The sequence below is a fragment of the Eupeodes corollae genome, chromosome 1 (genome assembly GCF_945859685.1).
Source record: "Eupeodes corollae chromosome 1, idEupCoro1.1, whole genome shotgun sequence".
Lineage (NCBI taxonomy): Eukaryota > Metazoa > Arthropoda > Insecta > Diptera > Syrphidae > Eupeodes > Eupeodes corollae.
In genome coordinates, this window is record NC_079147.1 from 300,939,603 (window position 1) to 300,953,159 (window position 13,557).

Consider the following 13,557-nt stretch of genomic DNA (forward strand, 5'->3'; position numbering starts at 1 on the left):
GGTGTTGTATTTGATAGACTGAGATACAATAACTCGCCGGCGATACTAGCGACTTATGAGCATTTGAGAAATAAGTGTCGCCATCTAGAGCAGGATTTTCCCGGTGTCCCTTCTATTTGTAATTATTCAATGATGTAACCTATATCAGTGGCCACAAACCATAACCGCCTAAGTCGAGTTATGACGAAAATAAGTTTTGTTCATAATCCTGTTTAAAATATCAAGATCTATACACTCTCAATTTTTTACGTGTGTATCTCTTTTCAAACAGAAGTTATAAGCAAAAAACCTAACAACCTAAGTTACTTTTCAAAAATGTTCATTTGCCCTAACAACTTAACTCAAGAAAAAAAATGTTTTTATAACGTTGGTTTCATAACTCAACTAATGTTCTTTAAGTATCTTATGTTTGCTTTGCCATACAAACTTATCTTTAGATAGGTTAATATTACTTTCTTATTTTCTTAAAAAATGAATAAGGAATAAAAACTTAAGTCAAGATAAGAAAATTATTTTCTGCCCATAATTAAGAACTGCCGTTATTAAATTTTTCTTAAGTCAACATAGGCTGTTATGCCCCAAATAGAAGAAAAATTAAATTTTCTTAACTTAAGATAGGCTGTTATGGAAAATCACGGTTATGATAGTTGTTAGATTTAACTTGATTTAAGCTCTTTTGGCAAACCAGAACACATTTCTTTTAAAATGATAAATCGAGTTTGGCCGTTATGGCATATTTGAATTTCAAAAATCGCACAGTTTACTTAGGCTCCTCTGCCTTTACCAATTTAATATTAATTTCGCGAAAATCCGAGTCATAAGTTGATTTATGTTGTTGTGACTAGTCATATCTGCAGTGAAGAGTAATAAAAAGTTATTTTTAAAGTGAAAAGTTATTGTAAAAGTGCGTGTGAAATGTCTAATAGAGCAGTGAAAATGGTGCAATTAGCGAGGATGCTTTCTGAACGTGCTAAAGCCAAAGGTAAGTTCGTCCTATTTATATTTAGCTGTCATAAATTAATATTCCCGAATTCGAATTTTGTATTGTATAAACATTTATTTCTTTATCTACTAAATTACATTTTTTTGAGCAATGTACTTTTGAACTCTATATAAATAAATCCACGTATATTTTTTTTACCAAAATAGTAGATAATAAGAAAAACGAGCATTTATTCGTAAGATTTTTCCGGAGTAAAGAAAAAGAATAATTGCAGTGGTCCTTTTCTGTTTCAATCTTTCGTTTTTACCAATTGTTCACTTTTAAGTGCATTCTTTATCAATTTTTTAATAAGCAAATGAATAAATTAACGCTTTTAACCTTCTAAGTTCACGTGAGTTTTCTGTCTAAAGTGACATTTTAGAATAAAAATAAAAATTGGAAATTTGTGAGCATGTCATTATTTTGATATTTAAATATTTAGTTAAAAAATAAAATAAAATACCTATGAGCAGTATGTTAAATTACTTTTTCTTTGAAACAATTTATCGGAAACTTTTCTACGATTTTGTATATATTTTTATAATAAATGTATTTGTGACTGAAAATCTAAGGTATGGTGAAAAAATCGTAGAAAACTGTGCGATAGCTATTGTAGAATAAAACCTACCTATTACCTACCTATTAATATGATGTTAGGTATGTATGTATGTATATAATACTTATTACGTTTATAAAATCCATAACAAATTAAACGTCTCATAGAATACCTTAAAAATGCCAGATTTTTCGTTTTTTACCTCAAATATCTTCAAATCCTGACACAAAAACAAATAAAATACACATATGTATATGTATTTACATAGCTGTAGGCAGATCACATTATTTATATTATTGCTAAAATGATGAAGTTCTCACTCTTCCATAACTTTTACTACAATTTGCTTCAGAAAACGTTCGGGGTTTTGAAAATGGAAGATTCCAGGGCGAAACGGAAACGTCTCGTGCAAACAAGAGTAATCAAACATCAACAGAACAATGCACAAGAAATGAAGAGTTGAATTACGACCTATTGCCAAATTTCGAACCGAGCGTACTGAAGGAAACACAATCATCAATAAACGGGCTGTATTTTGATGTTGGCTTGCTCCAAAGTAAGAAAAATAGTAGTTATAGTTACCCTTATTAACGTCTTTTAAGAAACGTTATTTTTTAGAAGAAAAATTATTAGGTATAAAATGTTGAGATATACGTAAACATAATTATTATTTCTATTTAGGTAAATTTAAATTAACTAACAACATTGAAACTGATTCCGAATGTGATGATAATTTTTTGGATAAACCTGAATGGATGAATAATTCTGATGATTCAGTGATAGATCCAGATTTTAACTTATCTAATACGAGTAAAACAAGTGATTCGAAATCTGAGAATGATGAAGAAGTTATTGTTTTGGGAGCTCAATTAGAAGAAGCTTTAGCAACACCAAAATGCAAGAATAAGAAAAAACTTCGTAATAGTGGGCAGTCATATCAATCAGTCAAAGGAAAAACAGTTAAGGCCAGATCCTGCAAGGCGTTTGGTAATTGTCGGAGTAAATGCAATGAGAGAATAGATATTGAAAAAATTAAATTGCTGTTCAAACACTACTGGTCCCTAGGAACTTATGACCAAAGAATTCTATACATTGGATCTATGATAAACATAGGGGATAAGAAATGTGACACCTTGGTTAATGCAACTAACCGAAAGCGAAAACGTGAGCATACTATGAAGTATACGCTGGAAGTCGACGGAAATATTTGGAATGTATGTAAGAAACATTTTGTCCAGTGCTTTGGAGAAACTGATAGCTTCATTAAATCTGTTATAAACAAAAAAATTGGCTGTCCATCAATTCCATTTAAAAATAGGAGAGGAAATCATACTCCTGCTAATAAGTTTGACGTAGCCGTAGAAGAAGAAGTGAGGAATCATATTTTAAGGTTTCCAGCGGATGAAAGTCATTACAGTCGAAGGGACACATGCAAAAAATATTTACCAGCTAGCCTCAATCTCTCATCTATGCACCGCCTCTACAAATCAGAGTCCTCAAATCCGGTAAGTCTGTCCAAATACTCCCAAATTTTCAAAACGATGGGCCTTAAATTTAAAGCACCGAAAGTAGACACGTGTTCTACTTGTGATACGTATGTTTCGAAGATCAAAGTTGCTGAATCTGAAGACGAAAAGTGCATGTTGATTCAACAAAAACAAGAACATCTTAATAAGGCCGAAATGGCATATGAAGCAAAACGCAATGATAAAATAGAGGCAATCAATTCTAATTGCATACAAACTTACGCCTTTGACCTCCAACAATGCCTGCCAACACCATTTTTAAGAAACTCTATAAGCTTTTATAAAAGACAACTATGGACCTTTAATTTAACCGTGCACGATTTAGAGTCAAATTACGCAAAATGTTTCATGTGGCATGAAGCTATGGCCCGTCATGGAGGAAACGAAATTTCATCTTGCATCTTTAAGCTACTGAAAAGTTTACCGGAAGAGACTAAATGCATAACATTCTACAGCGATTCATGCTCTGGCCAGAACAAGAATTCATTTGTCGCTGCAATGTTTATTGCATTTTTATCTAGCTCGGAAAAAATTGATTACGTCGATCACAAATTCCTGGAACCAGGACATACGCACATGGAATGCGACAGCGACCATGCCCTAGTTGAGCGTATGAAAAAGAAAACAAATGTCCAAATTGAAACACCTAGTGATTGGTATCAGTTCGTTAATACAGTTGGATCCAAGATTGAAACAGTTGAGATGAGGAACGAAGATTTTTTTGATTTTTCAAAATTTTCTAAATCTAAATTTTCCTGGAAACGAGTTGATGACGATGGTAATAGATTTAATTGGCATGAAGTTCGGTGGCTGCGATACACAAAACGCAGCAATCAAGTGGAATATAAAAATTCTTTGGATAAAAATGAGTCTTTTAAAATTTTAAAAGTAGGAAAGAGAGGAGCTTCTGTAAATGTCCAAATTTCCAACGCAATAGACTTACCAAGTATTTCTCAAGAAAAAAAAAAGAGATCTTATGAGTTTAAAACAATTCATAAGTCCTGATTTTCATTCCTTTTATGATAATCTTAAAACAAATATGGACGAGCCAGATACCCATCCTGATTTAACGGAGCCTGACAACGCAAATGATTCAAACGAACAGCGATTTTAATCACAAAAATGAAAAAAATTAAATAAAATTTAAAAAAGAAAATGAAATATAAATATAATAATCATATATTTTTCTTAAAATTTAATTTGTTTGTTTATTGAAATGGTACATAATAAGTAACGTTAAAAATTTGTTCCAAAAACAACTATTTCTTGACACGTAAGTTCAAATCTAGGAAAAGTACCTAACTTAAAATATGGTTCCTTATTGGTAAGGAAAAGAACTTAACTCAACATAGAAAATCATATACCACATTGTAACACAAAGATTATCGACCTAAGTTGACTTAAGAAATTTGAATTTTTCTTCCTTAATATGCCAAAATAGCCTAACTCAACTTAAGCTTTTTGCTTTTTTTATCCTAAATATGCCACAAAAGCCTAACTCGAACTAAGATTTTTATTTTTTTCAAGTTCAATAAGCCATAACAGCTTAAGTGTTTTTTTCTTAAATTACTCATTAGTTGTCTTTTATAAAAATAGTTTAATCTTAATTTCTAAAAAAAGTGTTAATTTTCTTCAATTTTGCATTAAATTTTTTTTGAAATTCCCATAAAATTTTTGACAAACACGATCTAAAACTTCAAACTGCTCTCCTGAAAAGTATAAAAAATTGACTTAGGCGGTTATGGCTTATGACCACTGATATTATCTTTCAAGTTGGATCAAACTGAACTAGGCGTACAAATTTGATTAAAGTCGGTTAAGAAGTTTAAGAGTCCATCGCGGACAAACAACGTTACACGTAATTTAGATTTATTAGACTAATTATAAAGTGTAGAATTTTGTATTAAGATCTCCACCAAAAGCTCCTCTATCTTGTCACCGAATTTATTGTTCCCGTAACATAATTCTCATACAAAAATTGTAAACTACGATTTTGTTGAGAAATTCAATTTCATTTAAATTTTGAAGATAATCTTATTTTGCAGTTATTCATATTTCAAATACTAAAATAAAAGTATTATTTTAAATTAGGCTCTTTGGATTTTGTACCAATTTTGTGAGACGTGAATTTTAACGAACTAGGTACAATAAATTCTGTGTAATTCTTAACGTTTTTTAAAATTTCCTATGAAAACTTAAAACTTCATAAATTCAAACTATAGAAAAAATAAAATATCAAATACACAAACCTCATTCCTAAACTCCAACCCATATTGTGTTGCTCAAAGTAGCTCTTTTTGACATAATTCTTATCAGTGACATCACGTTTTTTTTTGTCCCCAAAAACGAACCAAAATGAGAATGAAGTGACATTAAAATGTGACACAACAGCTGTTGCCGGAAAATGTATTTTCAATTCCCATTCATGCTTCGTTATTCCTATTTTTCTTTTAAACTACCCTTCCTAATTTTACACTCTTTTCTCATATCTCTCAATTTTATTCTCTATTTTATTTTTTGCATTTCTTTTTCACTTCACTACTACTAACTTAGAGCAACCTCGTGTACTATGTATTCTATAAGTGCTATGTGCACCGTACACCGTACCCCGGAATAAATCCCATCACTTCAACCGAATACCGAACCGATACCAAATGTCAACATAACAAACCAAATCAAAAGTAGGTATTCTCGAATCCGAACCGAATCCATGAAGTTTTTCATCTTCCTCCGCTCCATTCATTCGTCGTTTAGATTTGGACTGCCGCTGTTCGCCATCGCCATCGCTACCGTTCGTTTAGTCAGTTATCGTCCGGGATTCGATTTTTCGGTTGTTCTGTAAAAAAAATATAGAATTAAAGAAGAAAAAAAAAGCATTTTCCAATCTCTTATTTTTGTGAGTTTCAAAAAACGAAGATTTTCTCCCTCTATACCTCTTCTTCTCTTATCAAATGTCATTGCACCAAATTTTCCACGAATAATTTTGTGTGTGGTAAAAAGTAACAAAATAAAAATCGTTACATTCGGTCAGGTAGAATATTCATAATCAAAGAAAAATCTGCAATTTTAATTTCTCTTTTGAAAAAAAAAACATAACAAATTCAGTGAATATATAAATTAAATAACAAACAAAAAGAAAATGTATACCGTTTCAAAGGGTCCAAGTAAAATTGTTGCAAAAACACGAAGAGGTGAGTTTCATTTTCCTTACTACAAAGTGGGGTGGGTTGGGACTTGAGGGTGGTGAACTTGTTATGTCATAGTGGAAAATGCCAAAATGCAATGCGGTTAATTTTATTATTTTTCCTTTTTATATTGTTGTTGTAATTGATTGTGATTGTTGTTTTCTTTTTTTGATTTTTGAATTTATTTATTTCATTTGACAGGTTTGGCGCAAAATTATGAAAAATTTGAAACAATCAAAGAAAGTGGCAAGAAGTCATCAGATCTTCAAAGTCCGGAAGCCTAGTAAGTCAAATTTCTTCACAAATTTTTGTTGTTTTCGTTCTTCCTCCTATGTACCTATATCGATGGCAGGTATTGGTTATAAATGGGGGTTGCTTTTGAGGTTAGTTTAGCGGGTTATTTCGTAATAATGTGAAATCTTCGTCGACACATTACACAGAATTAAGAAAATAATAAAACAAAAGTCGTTCATCTATTCTTTCGTTTTCATCGTCATCGTCATCTCCATCTTCATCTTCTGTGATGTTATGTGAGCGATGCCAAGACCAAAATGTTAAGTATCTCGTGATTTTTTTCCTTTGCTCTTATTGTTCGTAAAGAATAAAAATTTATTTGTTATGAAGGCAAAGCCATTTTCTCGATTGATTAATCAAACTCAAGTGAGAGATGTGGGGCTTCAGAAGTATACACTTGTACGGTCCTTCGTATGAGATGAGATTCGTTCTAATTTCCATCAACCGAGCAAACTATAAAAGATGCAATGCAAAGTAGCTTAGATATTATTAAACACATGACAGTAGGTTTTAGGTAGAAGATATCATTTGATACCATACATCTTTCTGTGCTAATTGATAAGATGACAAGATGAAGCCTAGAAAAGATAAACTAGTTCGAAACTTGTTGTTCAGTTGATGGCTATGAGCTTATGACTTATGAGTTACTGTAGGAAATGTGCACATGGCAACTTAGAAACGGGTCAGGTTTATTTATGACAGATAAATAGTAAAATAAAATTAAGGTTTGTTTGATTTATTGATAAGGAAAATAGGTGTGTGCAAGGTGTTAGCATTTACTAACTTCTGCAGCTAAGTGAGGTTACTGTTACATGCGAGGTAGATAGGTATTTAACATTATGAAACTGTCAATTATGGATTAGGTATCTACAGTTATCTATTATCTTGGGGGTGAATTTATTCGAATAACGCACGCTTGCGTTTATATTGATTGGAAAATGGAAATGGAGGTGGTCATTAAATTTACTTCATTCAACTTCGTAAAGATACGTCCATCCTGATGAAAGAAAAAGTGAACAGGAAGCACTTGACACATTTGAATAACCTACAATTCATTTACCTTCCTATATAACATTCCTATAGGTTTAAAAGAAAAGAATAAAATGTCACTTTGCATTTACAAAAACAACAATTTGTTTCTATGGTGAATTTTGGTGAATTTTCGATGTTGTTGTTTTTATTTTATTATTTGAAATTGCTTTGTTTCTAATTTAGAAGGAGGAAGTGTGAACTGACCTTTTAAGAAAATACTTTCACATTTTTTTTGGTGAAGTTATTTTAAGCAAGCAAATAATTGGTTTTAATTTGCATAGATACTAAGTGTTGAATCGGTAGCATATGTGAACTTCTGTTTTTGAATAAATAGGTAGGTAAATATCAACTAATTTATTTACTGCTTCGAATTAAAATAACATAGCTTTGAAAAATCTGTTTGAGCAGTCAAACAGGTGAATATTAAAGCACTTATTCATTGAAAATTTGAAACTATGTCTATAGTAAGGAACTTAAGTGTTTACGTAGACTGACAGCATTAGCCAAAATAATAGGAACAACATTAAATAAGTAAAGCAGTAAATCAAAAGTATTAAGAATACATTTTGATGGTAAATGTTTAATTATTTGTGAATTCTTAAAAGTAATATTTGCTGTGAAGATTTTAAATGAAATTTGTATCGTGTTTAATAAAATGCTAATGGTCAAAAAAATAAGAATCTTCAAATAAACACAATATTTGGACAAAAATGACAATTTAATGTTAAGTATTTAGTATTTTGTTGAAACATCTTTAATTTATTAACTTCCCATAGGAAGTTATTGTAATGGGTCCGATTTGTCAAATTGAAAATTTTGACATTTCTCGACGTTTCAAGGTCCCTAGAGTCGAAATAAAAGATTTTTAGAAAGATGTCTGTGCGTGCGTGTGTACGTACGTTCGTACATTCGTACGTCCGTACGTCCGTACGTCCGTACGTCTGTACGTCCGTACGTCTGTACGTCCGTACGTCTGTACGTCCGTACGTATACAGATAATAAGGCAGAAAGATGCAGAAAGGGCTCTCAAGAAAATTGCGTGGGTGGTTTTTTACCATAGCAGTTTTAAAAAAAAGTGAAAATTTTGGTTAACCCTAAATATCTTACGAACCAAAAACGCTAGAAACTTGAATTTAATTTTATATGATTAACTGTAACGTGATCTCAAAGAAATATATTTTTTGAAAAAAATCTATCTAACGGTTTTTTTTCTAAATCAAAAAAACTGAAAAAAAAATTTGTCACCTCCTAAATTTAACGACTTACATATGATTTCATCTTCAAAACAATTTTAAGCAACGGAAAATAATGTTTTTGAAATCTGATAAAATTTTGATAAAAATCGAATTGACAGTTTTTTTTATAAAAAATAAAAATCTAAAAAAAACATTACTTAAAGTTCGTAAAAATTAAATATCGATTCAAATATCTTTTCAAAAACTTAAAATTTAGGCTTCAAACTTATTTTATCTTATAAGAAATATTGTTTTCAACATTCAGTAAAATTTTGAAGAAACAAAAAATAAAAACCTAAAAAAAAAATTAATAAAAGTTGGTAAAAATTGATTTTCGACTCAAATATCTTTTCAAAACTTTGAGATATTGGCTTAAATTTACTTTTATCTTTCAAAAAATATTGTTGTCAACATTCAGTAAAATTTTGAACAAAATCGAATTAACAGTTTTTTTTATAAAAAATTAAAAACCGAACAAAAATTAACAAAAGTTGGTAAAAATTGATTTTCGACTCAAATATCTTTTCAAAAATTGTAGATATTGGCTTTAAACTACTTTTATCTTTCAAAACTATTGTTGTTTACATTCAGTAAAATTTTGAAAAAAATCGAAATGACAGTTTTTTGTACAAAAAATTAAAACCTAAAAACATTAAGCAAAAGTTGGTAAAAATTAATTTTTGACTCAAATATCTTTTCAAAAATTTGAAATATTGACTTCAAAATTATTTTATTTCACAGAAAATATTGTTTTCCATATTCAGTAATTTTTATATAAAAATCTAACAGTCCGTTTTTTCATAAAAAATTAAATCTACATAAAATAGTACGCAAATTTCGTAAAAATTGATAGGAGTACATATAGACAAACTTTTAAGCAAGAAAAATCGACAGACGGGATGGGAAGTTATCAGTGTGGGTCGCATCCCAGCCTCTTTTTAATTTTAATTTAGTTGTATCCCAACACAAAACTAACACGACTTTTTCCTTTTTTTTCTTCTCAAAAATGTTTCACTACTTATTTTGTCAACCTCACTCTTCTAAGCTTCTCTCAAAAGTGCCATATAAATATCGAACTTCCCTCATCCAAAAGGCCACGACAAGTATGCCATCCTACTCTGACCTTTTGTTATGATCTGGTTTTCTCTTTCGGTCTAACTGCGACACCCGGCTTTTTCGCTGGGTTGCATGTCGATTTCAAAAACTAGTCAAACCTTTGTGGTCTCTTTCACATTGGTGATTTGAACACCAACTTTGGCTTAATGGACGAGTTCGGTTCTTATCCGTCGTATCCAATTTTTTGAGAGTTCGCGAATAAAATCCCCCAGCCCAAACCGGCCCAGTTTAATAACTTGAGGAAAGCGTTTTCAACAAAGATTGAGAGGCAGAATCCGATAGTTTGAAATTTAGACTATAAACCCTTAGACTTTCGTGCAGACAATTTTAGGGGAAGGGAAAAACACATGGCAAGGTGACCTTACTTAGTATTAGTATTCCGACACTTTACGCTGGGCATTAAGCCATACTAATTTTAGGTTGGTGTGCAAATTATACAAAGGATGCACACTTTCGTTTTTTTTCCTTGTGTGGACCACCTGTCACACACTCAATAGGCCGTCTTCGTGACTCATCCGTCACACAGTTGTGTATTTTGTGACTGCCCGTCACAAATTTCTACAGTTAATGAAAATGTGGACTCTCTGTCACAAAACCGCATTACAACTAAAACCTATTTTGTTTGCTTTTCCAAAACATAATAAGAGTAGGTCACTGACTGATGGAAAGCAGGATTCTACTGAACTCTTAAAACTCGACGAAAGGAAGGTCAAAAAAGGAAAAAGGATATGAGATAGGCTAGTGAAACTTGTTGTGGTAAATTTTACCGCAACAATACTTTCTTACAAAAATAAAAACCTTAACAAAAACATTAAGCAAAAGTTGGTAAAAATTGATTTTCGACTCAAATATCTTTTCCAAAATTTGAGGTTATGGCTTCAAACTATTTTTGTCTTCTAAAGACAAATTTAAATACAAACTAAATTGATAAAAACAAATAAAACACAAATTCAAAGCAACAGACACTTCAGGTAAATATTGTGTAATATCGCGTAAAATGTTATTGAAAAATGATTTATAATTTTGACCAAGTTAATGTTTATGTTTGATTTGAGAACAATTAAGTGGTGTTTCTCATCGGCTTTGTTGTTCTTTTTGATGATTAAATGAAAACAGTTTTCTTCAGAATACACCTATATTCCAATTAATTGATGCTTTTCAATAAGGAGTTGAAATTCTTCAACATTTTAAAGTAATTGAAAAGCTGTGTGTAGAGCTTATAAATTTTGCCAACTCTGAAAGTAACCGCCAAGTTTTGACATTTGGGTAACGAAAAAACATTCCACGTACATCGGTATATTAGATTATGCAGTGCGTAAATGTCTCTAAGAATGTTTTAAGTGCAGTTATTTGTATTTTAAAACCAACTTAGACAGAATTGCTCGTACTAATAATTCCAAATCTGTAAACTGAGTGACTGTAGTACACTTACCATTAAATCTTAATAAAACATAACTTTTCCATGACGAGTTCGCTTCACTTAAGTAAAAAAAAAAAACAATTTCAAATCGATATTATGAAATGTTCCTATTATTTTGACCATAGCTGTAGGTATTAGATGAAGAATATGAAATATGATTTTTTTTTTGTATCGATAGTTGTCATGTGAAGATAAAATTATTTATGAAAACATGATAAGTACCTTTGTTTAAATTCTAAAATGATGTTATGTATTTATTATTTTATACAAAATCTACATTAAAAGAGTTCTATTTTATTTCTACAAGTCATTTATTGTAATCTACCTATTTTTCCACTTTTGTTATCAGTAATATTCTAAAGAAATCGAAGAGACAAACCTCTTTTAAAACTATCAAAGTAAACAAAATTTCAGGGTTATCTGTTTTCATATGTTTTTGAGATTGAATAAATATCTACATTACATATGTACATAGAATATATTCAAGATTTGTTTATTTATTTCACCAGTAGAATATTTTGTTAAGATACTTTAAAAAAAGGAAGTTTTGTTTGCGTAAGCAGAGATTTGATTTATTAGCTGTCATTTAAGGTGATTTTAAGACCTTAAGATTGGTTGGATGGGTCGGAAACAATCGTGTTAGGCAGAACTAAGAAAAACCATTATTCAAATGAAAAATAACGGTAAAACGATTCAGGAAATCGCTAATGATATAGGACGATCAAAAAAATTGGTTTACAACTATAATGAAATCCATCATACAACCAACCCTATTCAGAGAAAGCCCCCTCCTAAAAAGCCAACACCTGCTGATGATCGTATTATTGCTTCTAATGCCAAAAAAACCCATTTCTTACATCAAAAGGAATTCAAACCAGAGTGATGGAAGACCATGGCATATCAGTGAGTAGCAGAACTATATGCAGAAGGCTAAATGAAAAAGATTTGATTGGATAAGCAAGCCTCTGGTCTCAAAGAAAAATATTAAATGAAGACTTGAGTTTGCTCGAAGCTATGGAACCAAACTTTTTTCATTTGAGAAGACTGTCTTATGAAGTGACGAGTCAAAATTTAATAGACTCGGATCAGATGGCAAGCGTCATGTTTGGTGACCACCAAAGCAAGAACTCAATCCGAGGTACACAGTAAAAACTGTTAAGCACGAAAGTGGTTCCATTATGGTATGGGCATCATTTTCATGGTTCGGTGTGGGACCCATTGTAAAAATAGACCACAGAATGGATCAAATATTTGTATAAGAGCATACTTGAGAACCACATGGAGCCGTTTGCTGATGATAATATTAGTGATCAGTGATCAGCAAATAAATGTTCTTCCCTGGCCAGCGTTGAGCCCTGATCTGAATCCCATAGAGAATCTATGGGGCGATGTGGAACATCAGATTGAGCAATAAAAACGAACATTTTGACAGATCTTAGGGAAACAATCAGAGATGCCAGCGGTTAGTGGAGAATATTCCTCGCCGGTTTCCCAACAAAATATTGAGGAACGAAATTATCTTCCGTTCTTTTTACGTTTTAAAAATTGACAACCTAAATCTTGTGCTAATTATGTGGCTACTCCTAATTAAACATGATCTCCTATTTTGCGAATTTCTATATATTTTTATTAGAAAATAATTGTTTGTTAATGAATTTAATTATGCAAATAAATGAAGTTTCCACAAAGTAAAAAAAGCATGATATCTTTTGTCACATATTTTTGAAGTCTTGTGTGCTATTTCTTTGTCCAACACTGTACGTCCAGTATAATTTTGTGATTTGCATTGAAATTCGTCCTTAAACTATGCGTTTGTTGTTTTGTAAACATCATTTTCCTCTTCCTAGGTTCCTACGCTCGTTGCTAATAACACTCTTTGTGTTACTCTTATGAGAAAGCTAATCTCTTTACTAGGCAGTTCGTGATTCTATGTGTACCATATTTTTCAAGAGTGACAAGAGTCTTTTGAGATTTTAACAAACTTAAAACCGCTGGCCCGGATGGTGTCCCCCCTATTTCGAGGATCAAAAACTTCGTAAGAAGTACCGATTCGCTTCAATAGGTCCACTGAAGATCTCATGATTTTATCTCACCGAACAGTGGAGCAAATCTTTACATCATTTTGGAGAAAATAAGATTATTGCACTTGATATTTCAAAAGCATTTAAAAGGGTTTGTCATGAGGCTCTCCTATTAAAAATTCGTGCTTTA

The 13,557-nt window shown here is 31.3% G+C and overlaps 1 protein-coding gene and 1 long non-coding RNA gene across 2 annotated transcripts in view; one reads left to right on the plus strand and one right to left on the minus strand.

The window, feature by feature from the left end:
• The first annotated feature begins 6,135 nt into the window (after window positions 1-6,135).
• Window positions 6,136-13,557, plus strand: part of LOC129941703 (MAPK regulated corepressor interacting protein 2) — a 62,496-nt gene continuing 55,074 nt past the window's right edge. Inside the window, exons 1-2 of the mRNA XM_056050405.1 lie at window positions 6,136-6,255; window positions 6,451-6,532. Coding sequence (XP_055906380.1) covers window positions 6,204-6,255; window positions 6,451-6,532 — 134 coding nt within the window. The 5' untranslated portion in view covers window positions 6,136-6,203. The remainder of the gene's footprint in view (window positions 6,256-6,450; window positions 6,533-13,557) is intronic.
• LOC129941704 (uncharacterized) lies at window positions 6,147-7,433 on the minus strand. The gene is made up of 2 exons (XR_008780912.1): window positions 7,084-7,433; window positions 6,147-6,996 (listed from the first exon to the last, which is right to left on the minus strand). It is a non-coding gene; the product is annotated as an uncharacterized LOC129941704 (long non-coding RNA).